The sequence below is a fragment of the Trachinotus anak genome, unplaced genomic scaffold (genome assembly GCF_046630095.1).
Source record: "Trachinotus anak isolate AG129_WGS33_773 ecotype Australia unplaced genomic scaffold, CSIRO_AGI_Tana_v1 ptg000028l, whole genome shotgun sequence".
In the NCBI taxonomy this organism is placed as follows: Eukaryota; Metazoa; Chordata; class Actinopteri; order Carangiformes; family Carangidae; genus Trachinotus; species Trachinotus anak.
This window is the reverse complement of record NW_027273879.1, coordinates 17,163,809-17,184,268: the sequence shown is the minus strand read 5'-3', so window position 1 is coordinate 17,184,268 and position 20,460 is coordinate 17,163,809. Positions and strand designations below refer to the sequence as shown.

At 38.2% G+C, this 20,460-nt stretch overlaps 2 protein-coding genes and 1 long non-coding RNA gene across 5 annotated transcripts in view; all 3 read left to right on the top strand.

Annotated features, from left to right (window-relative positions):
• The first annotated feature begins 1,150 nt into the window (after window positions 1–1,150).
• LOC139611796 (uncharacterized) lies at window positions 1,151–6,053 on the top strand. The gene is made up of 3 exons (XR_011686361.1): window positions 1,151–1,439; window positions 3,515–4,697; window positions 5,299–6,053. It is a non-coding gene; the product is annotated as an uncharacterized lncRNA (long non-coding RNA).
• A 4,785-nt stretch (window positions 6,054–10,838) lies between these two features.
• tmem230a (transmembrane protein 230a) lies at window positions 10,839–17,487 on the top strand. The gene is made up of 4 exons (XM_071465285.1): window positions 10,839–10,999; window positions 13,531–13,645; window positions 14,059–14,181; window positions 16,711–17,487. Exons 2-4 carry the CDS (start codon window positions 13,544–13,546, stop codon window positions 16,849–16,851), a joined length of 366 nt encoding a protein of 121 aa, XP_071321386.1. The 5' UTR covers window positions 10,839–10,999; window positions 13,531–13,543; the 3' UTR covers window positions 16,852–17,487.
• Window positions 17,488–18,432: 945 nt separating this feature from the next.
• Window positions 18,433–20,460, top strand: part of igsf9a (immunoglobulin superfamily, member 9a) — a 61,467-nt gene continuing 59,439 nt past the window's right edge. For 2 of the 3 annotated variants that reach the window (XM_071465268.1, XM_071465269.1), the window contains exon 1: window positions 18,434–18,676. The gene's annotated coding sequence lies outside the window, so the exon portion shown is untranslated. Of the gene's footprint in view, window positions 18,677–20,460 lie in introns of all 3 variants that reach the window. The other variant, XM_071465270.1, reaches the window with a different exon arrangement.

Here is a 20,460-nt window from a genome sequence, read left to right as displayed (position 1 = left end):
TTTTAGCATTGTGACTAAGTTAGCATCATGAAGCTTAGCTCAATCAGGAAGACTTTCTTTATTTCCCTTCTATTCCCAATTTTCTTGTTTTCTCCCTCTCTCAGCCCACTCCTTGAAATCAGCTGACTTCAGGTATTTGGCAACCAATCAGTGATCCAGTATTAGGCAGTATAGTGTTACTCAGTAATGAATTACTGTAGTTTTCTTAGAGTAGTGTAAGGGATTGTAATTTCTGAAACAGTAATAATATTACCGGTACTAATCCTATCAGCATTGCGTTACCAAAACAGTGATTGCTTCTTGCAGCAGCTAGTTGTCCAAAGTTCAAACTCCAGTGGCTGAGAGATGAGGGCAGGAGAGAGCTTGTAGGGGAGCTTCTGACAGCAGTGTTGGGGCGGCATCTGTGTCCACTATGTCAGACAGCAATGATGAAAGTGTCTGAGGGCAGCTACTCGGCAGAAAAAGAAGTGAGGGACTTCTGATGGAAGTGATGGATTTGAGGTTGAGGAGATCTGAGGTTGAGACTCTGAACCAGTTCTCAAATGTCAAAAGCATTTATATGAAGTACAACACTCCGACTCTAGCTTACCATTTTTAGTTTAGGAGGTTTGGTGCTCACCCCGACAAGGAACAGACTGTCTGATCAGAGGTTTGAGAAGCTGCTGTGAGATATGATCATTATTTCACTTCTGAACATCGGGGCCTTGTTTAATTTGTCAAGGCTGAAATAACAAAATAGGAAGATATGGCATCTCCATTAAATTTGCAATGTTTAATATTTTTGTAAAGCAAAAGTAATATAGTAATATAACGAGTAATATAACTAATTAGTAAAGTAATATCATTACTTTTAAAGGAGGGAGTAAGTAAAAAAGTAACTTATTACACTTCCTGAGCAGAGGCGGACAGTAGTGGAGTACATTTACTTGAGTACTGTACTTAAGCAAATTTTTCAGGGATCTGTACTTTACTCGAGTATCATGTTGGGGGGAGACTTATGACTTTTAATTAACTACATTTGAAAGGCAAAATTTGTACTTTTCACTCCACTACATTTCTATCCATAAGCCAAGTACTTGTTACTTTTTCTTATAAAAAAGTGGAAACCCTGTGGATTTAGTGTTTTGTTGACATTTTCCTTCCAAAAAAACATGATTGGATTGTAAAGATGTCACTAACAGGGACAGCCTATCAGCAATCACGTTCATTTTTCCTTGCACAAACACACTTGGTTTAGTACTTACTTGTTGATGACAGGATGGCGGACGAGGAGGCAGGTACATCTCAGCAACGCACAGGCTGTGCCAACCAATGGCCATATCTCCCAAGTTTATTAAAGTTTTGTGAAAAGAATAGCGACAGTTTTCGCTTTCAGTGCTTACTTTGCTTGCCAAAAGCAAACTACATTGTGGCTGTCTAACCTGAGGAAGCACGTCCAGGTATGTATATGCATGCTATACCTATGTTAAGCCTAATGTCTAAGTCCTGAAATAGAGTTGCCTTACTTTTTCTACTAGCCATAGAGATGGTTGATAAAGTGGATCGGCTGGCTGCCATTATGTGATAACGCTTTAGCATAGTGTAGTTGGATAGTCAAAACTATATTTGCCCGCAAACTTCAGATTGCTGCAAACTTCAGATTGCTGTTTGTAGACTGACGTCGATTAGCATGTAAAAACGGAGTTCAGCTAATTGTTAACATGGATAAGTCACCTGAAGAAACATGTTTTAGTGTTAAATACAGTAACATTTAAAATCTAACTTTTTTCAATTAAGTTGTTTCATTTTTGTTACATTCTTCAAAGGTATTTACATTTTTATCTACAAGATTCTACAAAAACTCCATCCAGTAGGTTTCTATAGGTGAAGATATTGTGCTAATAATAATCAATATTTAGAAAATTTACTTTTACTTTTAATACTTAAATATTTTTAAAAACAAGTACTTCACTACTTTAACTTTAAAAATTTGACTGTAGAACTTCCACTTGTATTGGAGTAAAACTGAACACACAGTATCTGTACTTTGACTCAAGTAAGGAGGTTGTGTACTTCATCCGCCTCTGTTCCTGAGTAAATTGCCCAACACTGGTCGGATCTTACCACAATCTCAACCAGCTTGACTCTCATCATCACTCCATCAATCCAAACTCTTAGGGTAACACTAACCCTAACTGTGTCCATAAACTGAAAATAACTGTCCACACATTAAATATGTCAAACATTAATTGTATTTTGTAAAATGGTATTTCCTGTTTGAAACCCATACTTGGCGTTTGTTTTAACCATGACCATTCCAAAACTGTAACTGCATGTTTATTATTGTAATATGACAACAAATATCCTCTAACCTTAAAGAAGGGCTTATTTAACCCAAACCATCATCTTGCTATTAATCTGACCAGGTTGCTTTTTTTATGTTAAAAAACCTAACCAAATGGTGATTGATTAACTTAACCACCTGTTTCATAATGTAATGGCGAAGGTCCAGTGTACCCGCCGCCATGGGGGCGCTATCTCAGGAGACCCTCCTGTGGGTCATATTGAGAGTGAGGACTTGTTACCTCACTGATACAAATGAAGTGGACACAATTTTAAAAAGACCTCAGTTCAACAGCACCACAAGCTAGAGCTCCAAAATTGCCATAATGTTGAGTCAACACCTCTTCAGTGAAAATTGAACTTTATAGGCTTCATTGAGGGAGGATTTACTGAAGGACTGCAATACTTTTAGATACCTAAAAACTGGCAATGAAGTCCACTCCTGTATTTACTGAAATATGTTTCCTTTTGCAAAGCCACATGACTAATCAATGGTTTATACAGAACCTATTAACAAAGGCAGGATAGCTGAAATGTTTGGAGAATAAATCACAGTACAGGAAATTGGAGAAGAAACAAACACTTTATTAAAGCCTCTGAACTAAACCAAAAAAGTAATTTAAGTGCCAGTAAACATGAATAACACCGTCTCAGGACACATACCATTTCTTCAATTTTGTGTCAAGTTTCTCTGAGGTCTAAACACTGAGAAGCCAGAGGCTGTTTTTCTTTTTTAAGGGGGAAAAACGCTCATCTTTAATCATCTTTCTGAACTTGGTTGCTCATTTTCATGGGTCATGAAGCTCTATCAGAGTATGAGGAGAACCCTGTGTTCCTTCCCTGAAATAACAGCTTGACAGTTTGTCTCAAAGTTTAGAGAATGACTCAGGTACTTAAACTACACTTTAGACTTTAGTAAGAGTTTTTCAACAAGTTTTTCTGCTTCTTTTCTCTTTTCCAACTCTCCCTTTGCTCGATCTGAACGATTAAAAAGGATAATGATTGCAAAAGGAAACTCACTCTTATGTTTATGTAATGTAACAGAGGGCTATGACTCTGTTGCTTCATATATATATATATATATATATATATATATATATATATATAAATATATATATATGAAGTGTGGGATGGTCTCAGACTGTATATTTGTATATACTGTATATAATGAATAAAGTCTATCTCTTTACAGGTTAGGCTCCTTTCCCTGGGCAGACAGGCATCTCAGAGCACCATTACTGCACCGTACTGTTCACGGCCTCCTCTCACAACTGATGTTCTCTCACATTTGCCGAGTTCAGACATTAAACTGATTACATTTTGGGAAAAACCCACTCTCTCTTTTCATTGCCAGCAGAATGCAAACACGCACAGCTCCAGCCTCCGCTTGGCAGAGGGAAATACATTTCGTTGTTATCAGCCTTCAGTTGGTTAAATGTGTAAATTATTCATAGGGAGGTAAAGGCTTGCCCTCATGAGATTAGTACGCCTAATTGTTCATCCAGTTTGCTGCTTGAATGCAGGAGGGAGGCTGGCTGAACACCAGCATCCTGGATGATTTCTTTAATGAGAAAATGAGACATGGCATTCAGAAACTATTTACAGAACTCCTTAAACTTTTAATATACTGTACACTAAGCAATAATGGCTGCTTCCAACTTTGTAGGTTGGTGAAATTAAAGGGAAATTAGACATTAAGTTGAGAGAAGGTGGCTGTTTATCTTGACAGAATCTAGACTATGTTCATGCTTGTAAAATTTTATTGACATTCAGGAAACTAATGCTCGTCTTATTTTCAGTGTAATATAAACCTCACATCCCAGAGGGCCTTTGAAACTATTTATAGCCATTGTATCTCTTTAATTCTAAAGAAGATCTCCAGCATATTCAATCAGTATTTGATGCACTTTTCGAAAGTCTAATCATGTCCTCCAGATCGTATTCCTTTATCCGGTCTTTATTCTGTCTTGTTGTGCTGTGTGTTGGACTGTTTTCAAGCTCCAAGAAATACACTGAGATTCTGCTTGCAAATCTGTTGCCTTCTCAGTGCATTTTCATACAACTGTCTTCTGGTGAACAAAACATTGTACAATTTATTTCTGTACTTTCTAAATATCACTGACATTCAGCTGCATTCATTTAGGTCAGCAAAAAATTACTCTCATTACTCTTAGTGTGACGTTTCAATGTGTTTCTATAAATATAAAATTGGCGTCCTGGCTGGAACTGATGGCAAGAACATATTCAGACCTCTTGGTTGACTGCTCTGAGACTTATTTGTTTTTGCTCTTTCTGTGAGTCAGTCTTCAACAGCTCAGTGCACAAGGCTGTGAAAAGGGGGAGGCGATACTGCGGTTACACTATGTCTGCAGGAGGTGTGTATTCGTATGCCACACTCAAAAACGTTCCTGAATTTGATCCAAGTTGTATTCTGCCTGGTTTCCAAACAAGGACTTTGTGTCTGCGAAGAAGATGTAATAGCATCCAAATGTTTTTGTTAAAGTGTGATTCCTTAATTAATCATTAATTACATAATAAATACATAATTATTCATGAATACTGGTATATTAGTATTTAATAATTCACCAAATCAGCATTGAACTGTCGCTCTGCTTTTTAGCCTCATTTAGCTCATTCTTTTGATTTTAAGGACAGACAAAGTCAGCAACTAGCTGCTGAAGAAAGAGGAACATGTCGAAATTAAAGAGCCAGATATTTTTCTTAAGAGTTGATAGAGACTAATATAGAGAGAAAAAAAAATGTTGATAATATGTCGGGGCTTGTGTCTGTCAGCCTATATTAAACTTCTTCTGCCCCCTAGTGGCCAAAACTCAAATAATGCAACTTTCATGTCATGGTATAGGTGAGCAGAAAATTTGGTTTTATATGACAGGCTGCAGTTTTGAAAATAGTCTAATTCAACCATAATACGCCTGTTACAATGTCTCTAACATGCAGGCATTAATGTTTTCCCAGCATGCCCGGCTGCCTGTGTGACAGCAGGTCAGGACACTAAGCTGAAGATTGAGCTCTGATAGCTGAGCAAGGAAAGTGACACACATTTCTGGGCAGCCTTCCTTGACCACACAGTTCATTTTCAAAGCGAGACTGGTGGAGCACTTCCATCCATCAAGTGTATGACACACTGTTTTGCCTCCCTGTGTGGACACAGCAAGGTAGGCGTTTCAAAGAAATGATGTCAATGTTAATTGAATTTTCTGTGCTGGCCGGGGCTCTGCAGAGGATGCTGGAGAATGCCTGTGATACCAGGGGCTTGTTTGGGAAAAAAAGATATGGTGGGTCCAATTAATCATGGAGTGCACTTAGAGATGGGCAAATGGAATTTGAAATGAGCCCTTTTGTTTCATTAACGTATAAAGCCTCTGGGGTTGACGGAAACCCAGGATGGATACATCAACAGTCAGGGCAAAAGGGGGAGAAAACCTTAAAGGAAATGAAATGATAAAACAGCCCATGGCATGAAATTAATGACAGGGACTTAATGAAGACAACTCGAGGAATGTCCTATTGATTGCTACAAATACTGGGGCTGCAATATCTGAGTAACCAAAGAGGTAACTGGTACTTTAACTTCTTTCATGTCAACTTTAGACCATCAAATAAATCTGTTTGCCCAAAGTAAATATCGTTCACTTTGTGTTAGAGATTAAGCTTTGAGATGGGGTGATGATTAAGAGATTTCTAGCAACATTTGATTAGGGACCGAATGTTCCTAATTTTTACCACAAACTGTGGGTTAATTTTTATTTGTGATTATTTCATTTGCATTTTGCTACAGATATGTTCACACAGCTCATATAAATAGTCACAGACCACACTACAGCATCAGCACATTCACTCAAACCTCAAACCAATGTCTTTTTCAACCTTCAAGATGGTTATTATGTTCATTTTTTATTGATATTGTTTTGTTATTTCAACTTTATAGGGATTTTGGAGGCTTTGAATATTATTGTGTTTTACTGAGAGGGGTCTCTAGTGGCAACCCTGTCTCCTGGAAATGATGTTTATACACAGCTAATTTGCCAACAGCAGATGTGTTTTGAAGGAAACATAACTTTGACCGGATAGAAAATGTATTTGTTTTATGCAGTACGACATCCATTTGTAGTGACAACTGCATGATCCGAGTTTTATGGTTATGTTTAGAAACTCACAGAACTTGGTTATAGTAAAGAAAGTCTAAAATGTTGCCTCTGAATGTAATCCAGCGATTACACCACAACAGCGTAATTGGGAAAACAGTTTATATTATATGAACCCTGACACAGGGTTGCTAATTCCCAGGCTGGTGTGGCCACTTGCGACATATTGTGGGAACCGTTCCCTGGTGGTACCTGGAGAAGTTAAATTCTAACTGAATGGGTGTGAGGTGTGATCATGTGGGAGTCAGTCCTTGCTTTTCTCCTTTAGCAGATGTTACCAAGGCAGTGGCACAAATTAAGGCCAAAATATAGCCTTAGCCACCGAAAGCACCCGCTGTGAGTCTGCTGCTCTGCTGCAGTGATTCTTTTAATGATCAGCTATGTGACCTTAAGCGCTCACAAAGCACCTTGACTGAACTAGACTGGCTTGTTTTAAATAATTGTCAAAATCAGTTTAATTTATTGTGATTACTCTGAATTTTTATGAAAAAGAAAGATGTTCATGATGAAGCAACATAACTGGTTCTGTCTGTAGATAGACAATATTAATTCTAAAAGAGGAACAGGCGAGGCTTAGTCCCTCTTCACTCAAGAACTATGAATTGTATTCACCATAATCACTCGGGCTTATGTAGATTTGTAGTGTAAACTTAAGTTTTGTAGTGTGATACTGTCTTGACTATGCGAGGTGCTTCCCTACTGAGCCATCAGCCAAAGGATACTGTGCAACAAGGCCCCTTGAGTTTACTCTATTGTTCCCATTTCATCAGCACTTCCTGTATTTTGTGGTAACAAGACAAAATGCCTTTGCAATGCAAGAAGAAAATGCGCAGAGCAAAACGATACAACACAACAGTTGATAGATTATGGGTCTGCCACGGTGAGCAGGATGTCCTGCCAGCTCTGCCACGGCAGGCGAGGCAGCATGTACATCTCAGTTTTTTTTTCTTTATGACCGCTGGAGCAGCAACAGGAGCGAACATCTTGTGAAAGTAAAGAATAGGATGGTGCAGGCCATGTAATATTTTCTATGGAAGCAGGAGAGACTTGGCATCGATTCTGGTATTAATTTTCAGCAGCAACTTTTCAGCACTTTCTGATGTCCAGAGACAGAAACAGGGGTTTGTGTTATTAAAGTGCCATGAGGTCTTTGATAGATGGTTCACAACATGTGCGCCGTGTGCCTCAAGACTTTTTGTTCATTTGATCATATCTGTTTTATTAAATGCATCAGTCTGGCCATTAAATAATAGAGGAAGTTTGGGACTGTCAGACTTTGTTTTTAACTACTGGCTGCATGGTTGACCAGAGGAATTTGTAAAACTCTTGGAGATCACAAGTCCTGAGAAAAGTGTTTTCCTGAGGTTCTCCAGTGTGTGCTGAGCAGTTGCTTGAATTTTAGCCTGCTCCCAAACTTTAACACTGTTCATAAATATTTCAGTTGTTGAAGGGTGTAGTGTTTGATTTAATATAGAAAGAATGGAATGATGCTGATATGACATTTGGAGTTTGCATTATATTTTATTCTATTAGTAATAGCTTGGTAATAATATAAAGCTTTCTCCAGCAGTTTTATTACTTGACTTTCCAAGTTCTATTTGTATTTCTCGTAAAGTTCAAAGCAGAGTCATCTGAACTGTGTTGTCTTATTTATAGTATAGAGATAGCACAGAGTTCATATTTGAGCGCAGTAAGTTCTCAGCGAAGGTCCCTGGTTGCCTGACATCAGTAGAAAAAGACGATTGACTCCAGGCTAATGTTTCAGTCTTACTGCTGGGACTTCCCAGAATGATGTGCCTGTGGTTGTAAGGGGGCTATTCAGATTTGTGCATATGAATAAAAAAATGGTCGCTCTGATAAAAATTACACTGAATTTGAATCTGTGCTGTGACTTAGTGTGTTTTGTATTTTCATCAAGAAGATTATGACCTACCATCATTTCAAAAGTAAAAACAATTATCTATAAAAATGCCTGTGTCACCTAAAAACTGGAGGATCAAAATGAATAGCTGGTTATCAACAGGAAGAGGTAAAAGGGAAGAGAGTCATGAGACAGACCATCCTGCTTTTTGTTCAGTCCTTCATGCTCCATTGTTACCATCGAAGTAAAAAGTTCTCTCAAATCTGCATTGTTTGGCCTCCTAATTGTTAAGTGGGCCGCCAACATCTTTGAGATTTTCAAGTGGGCCTGGAGTTGGAAAAGCTTGGGAACAAATGCTATAAACATTACTTACTAAAATATAGCACATTAGCATTGTCACTGTGCATATATTAGCATGCCGATGTTGTACAGTCTATGGTATTGCTGTATCTAAATAGTGCCTCAAACAGCTAGCATATACTCTTAGTTCTGTTGTTACATTTAAACTTTATAGACAATGAGCTCAATATTATTATATATTAAGATAAGTACACAACTAATGACTGGAGCTGAGGTGCTGCAGCTTCATGGCTTGTTTGCATGATAAATTATAATTGTATCGAGATTTCCTGGCCTGTGTGAACTCTCTTCCTTTTCCTGTCTGATTCTGACTCTCACTGATAGAAGAACTGCTGCCTGGAGGAAGGTGGCTGATGCTATTGGTAGTCTGCACAGGCTGTTAAGATTATTTATGCAGTGAAGCAATCATGAGTAATATTTCTCAGTTGATACAATTTGATCGGAACATACTGTTTTTTCTCTAAATCAACTTGATAAGCGTTGATAGCTTTCAATCTCAGTGTCTGTGTCTAACAAAGCCGATAGACTCATTGTTGATACATGTGGTACACACTCTAACAAGCAGCCAGTATGAAGTGGAGATTAATGCTTTATTGAATTTTAGCATATAATTCTTCACATACAGCAGATAATAATGATAAACAGTGGTGAACTACCTCACTGCTTCTGCATTCGCATATCAGAAAAGGAAGTAGCTTACATCAGATGATGGGGTTTCCATACAAACAGAGGTTTCTTAAAGGCTGCAGTGTATTCAGTTTCTACCACAGAGCCTGAAAAGAGAGTCTGAGCTCACACTATATAAAGAATATGAATAAAGATATTTCTGAGAATTTCTACTCTCAGCAGCTTCTCAACAAAAGCGTGAGCCATGGTCTCAGCTTTCAAAAACCAATAGCATTTCCACAATAATAGTGTCACTGGCTGTCATGATCGGCAGAAATCAGCAAATGAACAAAAAGACAGGAATGTGATTACGAAGAGTAGTATGAAAGACACGATGGATTTTAAAGTAAAGGTATTGATGTGGAGCTACAAATGAAGAAGAGTATAATGGACACTTACCGTAAAGAAAAATAGCAGTGAAAAACCCAAAGATGCTGTGTTTTTTCAGAGCTGCCTGCCAGACGTTTTGAATGGAGGATAACATTCAGAGACTATATATTTATTGTCTTATATGCCTGCAAATTTCATGGACCTACAAAAACCTTAAAGACAAACATGCACAGCAAGCTAAAATGCACAATATAATATAAGATAGCAATATAAAAATAGTTAATGAACATGGTCTTATGGCTATATTTTAGGATGCAGATTCAGGAAAAGCAGAGACCAAGGAGAAGAAATTAGTCTAGAGAAGAAGAAGAATATTTTTGGTCACGTGTTGCGATGACTGTGTACTACAACAGGCTTTGTTGTGCTTTTCTTGTAGTTTTGATATAAAGCACTGATAAACAACTAAACAATCACAAATAAATACATTTACTCAATTACTGTACAGTTTTGAGGTGGGCTACTTACTTACGTATTACCATTTTATTCTAATTTATGTTTCTACTCTACTACAGTTTAAAGAGAATTTGGTTTTTCATTTTTGAACATTTACTCCGCTATCGCCTGCTGATCAAATGACCAAAGAGTCTCAAAACCGCCAAAAAGAGATACAAAATCAACACAACATTAAATTACTGCTTGCAGGGTAATGTTTCATTAACAATATAATACAACATAAAAACACAATATAGTGAAAGAGATGTTTCTGCGGCAAAACTTTTTTTTAGTGAAATTAAACAAAGACAAAGAAAGTGACATAACATAAAATGTTACAGAGGGACTAAACAACCGACAGCTTTTTCTTATTCCATAGATTCATATTTAGACTTATTGAGAGGGAGAGATGAATAGAGAGAAGGAAACAAACTAATACCATACTTTAATTTGATTTAGCTGATAAAACTTTTATTAAGTTAAAATTTTGAATGAAGATCTTGCTGAGAGTGAATATTACAGTGTGGGATTGCTGTTATTACTTAAGGAAAGGATCTGGATTCATCTTCCACCACTGACTATTAGCCAACTTTAATCAGACTGGACAAGTTGGACATGACGCCTGAAAAACAGCAGGACAAGAAGCAGTGCGACAAGATTGATGTACGCATGCGCACTGTGGGAAAACAAGGAAGTCGACGCAGATTTTCCATCAGTGAAAACATTGTAGATGTGGCAGCATAGAGGAGCAGTTTACACTGGATAACAACATTTACTGTTTTTAATTATACCTCAACTTCAGGTAAGAACGGGAATAGGAGAAGAAACGAGCTTTAAATGAATGTGTTCGGACAAGTCACTTCGCATTAGCTTGCTTTTGTTAGCGCCACTTCTTCGAAGATAACGCTCCAGCTAATTAGAAACGCGTGTTTCTTATCCATGAATTCATGTCAGACATTCACTCAGCAGCTTCACAGCTTCACTTCGACGTGTTTGCTGGTCAAAAGCCGTGGTTACATAATGTTATTAATGCACAGAAGCGACAGCATTTGCTGTTACCAGTAATTAGCCATAGCCTTTGTAGTGATTTTAGACTACACAGAAAAGTGGAGGATTAAATACTACCTCCCACTTCTGGGGAGGACAAAAATAAAAGTGATTTCTATTACTTTCTTTTTTCCAGGGTTAAGGTTTTATAGTGTACAACTTAATGACGATACAGTAAGAAATGGTACAGTTAATGGGGAGTTAAAAAGTGTCATACAGTATACAACTTTAATGCATGGGGTTGTATTACTGTATTACTTGAACTAATGCATTTTTCCACGTAATTGACTAAAAATAAAGTAGTGAACTAAAACGTTTACCATGTACTGCAATGTATGGTGCATCAAAATGTTATTAAGGGAATCAGTGTAGCCAAGATTTTAGAAATAATCACAAGTCCAGATTCCTCCCTTAAAATCTATTAATATTGTGTTCACTTCTCAATTTTTTCAGGTGTAGAAATAAATCTCTGTGTTGTATATTTAAAAAATAAAGTCTTTTAAACAAACCATACAATTTGTGTGTGAGTGTAGTGGAGAAATATGGAATTGCTTTATTTTGATATGCTAGAAACCATCATCAAAATCATCAAAATAATCTTATGGAAATTATTTGCACAAAAGCTTCTGACTCACTCTTTGAAATCAATCCAGGTGAATTTTAATAAATACTCCCACGTATCTGTACATGTTAGCTCCCATGCTAAACTGTATATTTTTTGCTCAGATAAAATGGGGACATGAGAAAATATGGTCTTTCAAACACTTTCTTCTACTTTTGCGAAATCCGCACTATTCCCTTGCTGCAGTAAGTGCTGTAACTGCACAGCTTCTTTCACCTGGAGCTTTCCTCGTCTCAGGGGCTTGGTGGTGAGTTGATGCGACAGCTGCCAGCAAAGTAAGAGAATGCTGAAAGCTCCTCCATCCTTTGCTCCTCCATTCTTTAAGGAAGAACAACATTTTTTATTCATGGACTTAGTCTCCCATGGAGGGTGGCTCAAATGCAAAGATGCACAGAGCTGCAATATCTCAACATAAACAAAACATAGCCCTTGAAGAAGATCAGATCATATGTGTTGCCACACTTCTCTGAGCCCCCCTGGGGGACGTCAGTGTTGTAGTATTTTTCTTTTTCTGTTTGTTTTGTTTAATAATGCTGACTGGCTTGTGTGTAATAAAAAAAAGAAATAGTAGATGGGATGAGACACAGTAGCAATCATAGCTGAAAAACGAATGCTAGATTAATGCTATTCGTCTGAACAGAAGCATCACTTGAAATGATTCTTTTCCTGCTGTGTGTGAAAAAAATACTGTCTCTGTTCTAGGCAGACTTTGCAGAAAAACAAGTTTTTTAGAGAAGTAGAAGGATCAGAAGTTCCCCAAACCATTCAGACAGCGTGCTGTAAACATCTCATTTCACTAAGAAATACTTAAAACGGAGACCGTCAGTGAACTTGCCCTAGTTTCAACAGTAAAAATGATTGTTGTATCACGCTTTGGCTGAAACTTTTGTTCAGTGTTTACATGCTTAAGCAGAGGTAACACAGTGGAAATGAAAGGAAGGGATGAGAATCTTCTGCTCCCCAACCTCTCACTCTTTCTGACATTTTTTTTGGGTTGATTTTCAGAAGTTGTGCTGTAGCTTTTTGAAAATGATATTAACTCAAAGTAGGGTTGTGTGACAATATACACACACTGAGCCCTTTACTAGAAACGCCATACTAACACTGGGTAGAGCCTCAGAGCAGCTTCAGTTCTTCATGGCATGGACTCCACAAGATGTTGGAAAGACTGCTCCATGTTGACAGTGTGACAGTGTGACTGTGTCACATCGTGTCTGCAGATTTGTCAGCTCCAAATACATGCTGCCAATCTCCTATTCTACCACATCCCAGGTAGTAGTAGTAGTAGTAGTAGTAGTAGTAGTAGTAGTAGTAGTAGTATTAGTAGTGGATTCAGAACTGGAGACTGGGGAGGCCACCCAAGTCCACTGAACTCACTGTCATGTTCATGAAACCAGTTGCTTTGTGACATGGTGCTTATCATTATTATGAAAATCCTAGGAGATCAGCAGGTTCAGAAATACTCAAACCAGGACTTACAGTTTGTATCCTGGTAGATATTTTACACTTTAATATCTCTGGATGTATTGGGATGTATGTTATACATAAATAAATGAGCAGCATTGTTAAAGAGCAAAGCTGAGAACTGAGATAGAGCCAAAAATCACTAATGATTGTGGTGATCATGGATGATTACCATTCTGCATCTCCCTCTTTCCGAACAGCTCCGATGCCATAATGAAGGCAGCCAGAAGCAATATGTTGGGTGCTGGAGTGTCTAACAACAAGGTCAAGTATTCACGTCTGGCTGCTGATGAGGATGGTTATATAGACTTACAGGTGAGAGACTTGTTCTAACTCTACAAACTCTACAAAACTGACACAGTCTCTGGTGTTGTGTCATGTGGCTGCATAGATTGTTCAGCAGCCTTGTAATTAGTAAACCATTTATTGCCACAAGCGATTCATTTGAATTAAATCCCAATTAATGACTTCCTGGTAATGTGCCAAAGCCCTCTGTGGTTTAGCCAGAGGACATATGGGTGACTGCCTGCAAAAAAACAGTGCAGATAAAGTTTTTCTTTCTGTTTAACAGGCTCTGAAATCATAATATTTATCAAAAAAAAGTGTGTGTGTGAGCACACGTAGAGTCAGTGCCACAGCTGAGCTTTACTGTCTGCAACAATTAGCCACAGTCCTGCTAAAGCACCTAAAAAAACTAAATGTATTTTATTTCTTTCAACATTTTCCAGTTCAAGAAAAGTCCACCAAAGGTCCCATACAAAGCGATTGCACTGGCAATATTCCTGTTTCTGATTGGCTCCTTACTGATAATCTTTGGGGCCCTTCTTCTGGCAGGAACCATAAAGGTCGAGGTGAGGTTGGTCATAAAATCTGTTGAAATGTTTACATATATATAAACTACCGATTTCTGTGCAGAGTCAATGATAGATGGACTGTGTCTTTAAATGTATCCATAAGATCTGTAACACATGAATTGAAATTCAATCTCCTGTTGCCAAATAGCTCATTGTTAAACATGTCACATTGTCCCATAATGTTTGGGTTCTGACAGTAAGCACCTCAGGCTTGTTCCCAGAATACACATCTCCTCAACATCCACTTGTGCCCAGAATGCCTCTGTTTGAAAGATGCACAGTGTTTCTGTTTATGCTCTTCATATATGTGAAGTAGCAGAGACGCTTTGCGTTTACATTTTTGTCTTGTGGTCAGAGTGTGAGTCTCCAAACACCTCTGTTTGATTAATGAAGTCTTCAGCTCATCTTGGATGCATCTTGCTGTTAAAGGAATAGTTGACATTTTGGGAGATAATGCGCAGTTGCTTTCTTGCTGAGAGTGAGATGAGAAGATAGAGACTGTTCTTATATCTGTATGCTGAATATGAAACTGCAGCCAGCTGTCTCTTAGCATAACTTAGCATGAAGGCTAGAAACCTGGAGAAGAAAGCCCTGCTTTGTATAAAGGTAACAAAATCAGCATACAAATCTGCATACAACTCACAACTTTAACATGTTGTGTCTAGTATGTTTAACATGTATTAAAATTATACTACAGATAATAATAAAGAATTTTAGAGCTCCAGTTTACAGGTACAGATCCTGTCTTGTCTAGGGTTGGATTTGCTTTTAAATGTTTGATACCATGTTTCAGCACCGATGCATTGCTCCATACTTAAAGTTGAGAACTACAAACATGTTTTCAGCAAAACAGTTTGTTTCTTTTTAGTATGAGATGATCAAATGTTAAATGTCGTCTAAACATAAGCAGCCCTACATGAGATCTGCCAAAATGAAATAGTCTAAAATTGGGAAAGTTTTCCTTAAAATCAGGAGCTGTTTGATCATAGAGTAAGAAAACAAGAGAGTGAATCTGACCATACACGCGGTTCCAGCTTTTGCTACTTGATAGTGCTGCAGAAACATTTCAGTCTGTAGCCTGCCCTACTTTTGACACATATCGAGAGAACCGACCAAAACCTTCCAAATTTCAACTCAAGGAGTAATTAAAACACTCACACTGCAGCTAATCATGTCTGTAAATAGCTGTAATTGAACAGTCATCCTGACATTTTATTGCCCTGCTGCCAGTTTCCTGCTGCACTCCCGCTTTTCCTGGCCATAATGGTTTGTTGTGTGTTTGAATATGACTAATGATTTTGATATTTTATACCTTGGAGTGCCAGCTTTGGTGGATTCCCTACTGCGGCTTCAGTTTCTGAAATTCATGACTCCATGTGGGAGATAACAGAGCCTGCACGTATTATATTTGTAATTATCAGTAGGAGGTTAATGTGAATATTTTTTCTCGTCTGCAGATTGTATTTGTAGAAAATTGGATCTGACGTGAAGGCAGCATCAGAGTATTTGAGCCTTCTAGTTGCCAGTTAGCCCACGCGAGTTTAAAATGGCATGTCTAATATCACAAATTACACAAGGTTCAAGCTGTGGATAATTGAGAAATGGGATGCAGGCAGGTTCTGCTGCAAGAGGTTGTAGGAGTTTTGGAATATGATTTAATCAGTTTTTGGTTTCAGCTGGAGATATAGTGCTTTTCCATTCACACTTTTCATCTGCATCACCTGGTCTTCACTGACTGATGGGCTTTGATCAGTATGAAGATTAGTTGTCTTAGTTGTCATCACTTGACCTAAGTATGGAACCTCTGTCGTGTGATGACACCTGAGCTATCTAGATCACAACTGAGCAAACTCCATTGCCTGATGAAGACCATGAAATGCAGTTGAAAGCTATGAAAAAAGCCTGGTGAGGTAACAGTTTATCAATTTTTTATTTTATTTTTTACAAAATCATATATTTCATATATCTCTTTTTGTATCTTTTTGTAACTTCTCCTTTTTTGGGGGGGGACTTGGGTGAATTCAACCTTTAAGTGCCACCTCATATATATGTCAATATAACATCTACATGTCACAGTCAAACATAATGTTTCAAAATAAGATGATTCGCACGCCCATGGCTCATGCAGCAGTCACCTTCACGGTGAGAGGGCTGCAGTAACTCGGTGCACAACACTGCCATCTGCTGGTGAAATGAAACACATCACTGTGGTGTCTGCTGAGACAGCCGGTGCCTTCCGGTGGTTCTCTGCCCTCTGTGTGATGATGATTTACATGAAACCAGATCTCAGACAGATGAAGTCATCACGTCTGTGTGCCTCCTGCACACCCTTTCCATTCAGAGGATGTATGTGTTGTGCTAGCGGGCGATGTGGAGATAAGCATGTTAAAGCTTGCTGAGTACATTAACGACTTTGTGATGCTTCCTCCAGCGTCTCATTAGAGAAGTGATGTCATAGTGAGTTAATAGCAGGTCTGACACACACCTGAAGAAATATCTGCTTATAATCCTCTCTGTTCTTTTCAGCATCCAGACCGCACCATCCCTGTCATCATCATAGGGACGCTTGTTTTCCTCCCTGGGTTTTACCACTTGAGAATTGCCTACTACGCTGCCAAGGGTTACCGGGGTTACTCCTATGACGACATCCCAGATTTTGGTGACTAAACCCAACGACAGCTGCTGATTGGTGGAGAATCTCCTCCTTTTTGCCACACTGTGTATCCTGAGACTGTTGCCTGCTGTTTACTTTGAGTTTCTGAATGTATGTAGCAAAAAAGAGAGACACAATTTAATTGTGTCATGTTGCTGACTTTTATAATTGTGTCTTATTTATTCTCTGCTCCGTGCTGTCTCATCCTCCACACAAAAACAAACGTAATGAGTCGAGGATGCCACGAGAGCACAGCTGCATTTTGCTGTTCAAGGAATGATAACAAACCTTGGAAGAGTAGTGAAACATTTTTAGAGTCTACACAGATGCCTTCAGCTTAGCCTTGCTAGAAAGTCCTTGATCTGGATAACTGAGAATCTTTGTGCTTATTGCACAGTTGTGCAGTGTATCTTAAACAAATATTTATTTGTGACTGTCCTCTCCTGGAGGATTATATATTTACAGTACTAAAGATTGATTATTTTGTCAAAGTACAGTATATTTTTGAATGAAATGTATTACTTCCTCTATGAAGTATTGGTATTTGTGCATAGTTGTTTGATTTTAAAATATCAAAGTAAGATGTATTTTTACATATATTTGCTTGATTTACAAAACAAAAATGAAATAAAGTAGAAATCTGAACAAGATCATGACGTTTGGTTTATTGTGATGTTGTTGATGACATGACTGAGATGGCAAACTATGAAAATAAATTGTGACTCAGCATTTTCTTAACAAAAACATCATTAGTAATACTTAAGTATTACATAAAGAACATGTGCGCTGGGAAACAGATACACACACAAACACACAAAAAAGCACACACCCAAATTAAATACATAAATGGACACCTGTTGAAATCAATACACAAATATGTTGAAGTTCTATCCAGAACTTATTTACTTCCCTCCTTGTGATATTTTTCTTTTTCTGGAGAGAAAAAACACAAGACAATAGAAGAAAAGAATCGAGTAAGAATAGTGAGCAAATCATACAAATTAGTTGTATTTATTGAAGCTATTTTGTTCAGAGAAGAAGAAATGAAATGGGAACGTTGGCTTTTGATTAAAAAAAATTTAAAAATTAAAAAAAAACTAATCTCTTGGTGAAGAAAAATCAAAACAAAAACAAATGAAAAACGAGACACAAAAAGAGCAGTTTGCTTTGTCATTTCTGAGACACTCTTTTGAAAGTGTAAATATGCTTAGAAACAACCTTATTAATGAGGAAATACCTCTTTAATACATGTTTATTTTGACTCACTGATCCAGCAAGTGTAACTTTTTCTCCTGGTTTGGTCACAAACAAAAGGTAAAGGACACCCTCTTGTGGTTACCACCAAGCTGGATGCCATCAGGGGATTCAGGGATAAAAAAAAACAAGCCCTCGCCTTTCATCCTCTGCCTGCACAAACAAGCTCTTTTATTAAATATGCATCGGCTGAAACATTAAAGGGCTCACGGGACGCTGGTAGGTAACTTCAGTTTGATGTGGCTGAAATCTTTTGATCACAACAAGGAAACAGGAGCAGCCGGGGTGTGGGGGTGGGGGGGGGGTTGGACTCCGCAGCTCGGCGAGGACGCAGCGAGGTGCGTCGAGTGTCACCTGTACGTGAAAGAATCACCTGTCGCCGGTGGGCTCTTAAAACGGGAAACGCTCGTATTTCAGGGAGTTTGCAAAGCCGCAAAGCAACAAGGCCCGGGTCTAGTTTCCCCAGACAGTGACCCGGTGCCCACACCGAGCGAGCACAGGCACCAGCGGGACTAAAACCGGACCATGCGAGGGGTGTGTTTCTAACAGGAAATCCACCGCCGGCTGTCAGAGACTGTGCTACAGGTAGGATGAGATATCTAAAAAAAAAAAAAAGAATGAGGTAGCTAATGATTCTGAAAGTTTCTGACTTCCTGCAGCTTTGAAAGGCTGAGAAATTAATGCTCAGAGCTCACACTGTGGAGTGCGAAATTTCCTCTCAATCCCCGGAACTATGCCATGCATTCGAACGTCAGTAATGAAGTTTCTGTGGGGATTTTTCATTATAATGTGAAATATGAAACTGACAGAAAGTTTGTGAAGCCTGAACTCAGCCAGCAGTCACTTACCCGGACCAGTCCAAGCCTCCAAATGCCACTTCTACCGTTGTTTATCATTTCCACTGCGCCTGGGATGTTGTTTTCCCCTCTGGCATTGATGGTTTTAATTGGTTTATAGTGGTGTGACAACCTCAGAACAAACTAATGAGCTATTTGAACCCTAAAGCAGTGGTAAAACAGAGGTAAGATGGTGTAAACTGGAAAGCTTTTCTTTCAGGAGCTGAAAGAAATTATGCAGGGACTCTTCCCCACCAGTTAAAGTCACACAGAGGGCTTTAGAAACCCAGGATTACAAACTACAGTTTCATGTATTTTCATAACAATCATATAAAGTATTTTTCATTCAAATTAATGTAGCTCTTTTTAATAGTTTGTGATTCTAAGATGAATTCTGATAAAGCCCTCATGACTTATCCTATTCACAACTTTTCATGAGGAAATTATATGAATACATGTATAAACTTACATTACAATTGTAAAATATGTAGAGCCCAGAATATGAAATCTTTTTGTGCTGTTGGAGGCCAGAGTCGATCTGTCTTTCACCGATTTGGGAGAAATATTCTCTTAACTTCTTCCTGACAAGGTTCATTGACTGATTTCAAATTCTATTTCTGGTTCTGACAGAGTCTGCTGAGGTGCCAGATGGGCATAGTTCCCACAATATAATATTTTCCATAAAGTTTTACATCATCAGAGGGAACTGAGTGGAAATTAATTTAGTGTACTTTCTTTTGTGAAGGACAAGGATTTGCCTGACACCAACTGCATTTCACATCTGCTACTTAAAGCAGACTGAAGTAGATGCAAATTATTACTGACAAAACCCTATTAAACCCATACCAGCGTTTTTGCATGCTTTATACTGATGCATTGCTCATGGCTCTTTTAAAAAGCCTGCTGAAGTGTTTGGATAAAGAATATTTGTGAGGGGAGATTCTGCACTGAATCGCCACTCAACAATAATTTATCCTTGACCAAAATTAAAGGAGACATGATGATCTCTGTGATGAATTATACATCTCCAGAAAGTCTCCGTAACACTGTAATGACATGAACAACTCCCAGAATAGTCCTTAAAAACCCCCTTTTTCTTGGCTTCAAATCCCAAGTGTTTCCCTGTGACACGTAGTCATGACCAAGCAAGAAAAAAAATCATCAGTTAAAAACATTTTTAAATATTATTTATAAAAATCCTTTAATTGAGCTGTTGTCAAACTCAAATGTTGCTAAAGTCTGATTGGTGCACAGAAATGTGTGATGTCACCTTTTCCCAATGTGGCCGCACCCACTTCAAACTCCAAGAAAAAGTGAAATCTCTGATGTGTAATAACCAAAAATGTCTAACTTTGGCAGAAAATAGTGAGTTCATGTCGCATGCCGTCACTCATAGCAAGTTTAAGCTACAGTTGGTTGCGCACAGTTAAGATTGTGTCCTGACTTAGACTTGAGTCATGAATCTGATGATTTAAGACTGGACTTTTGAGTTGAATGAATTGACATGGTCCCAAGCTTAAACATTCCAACATT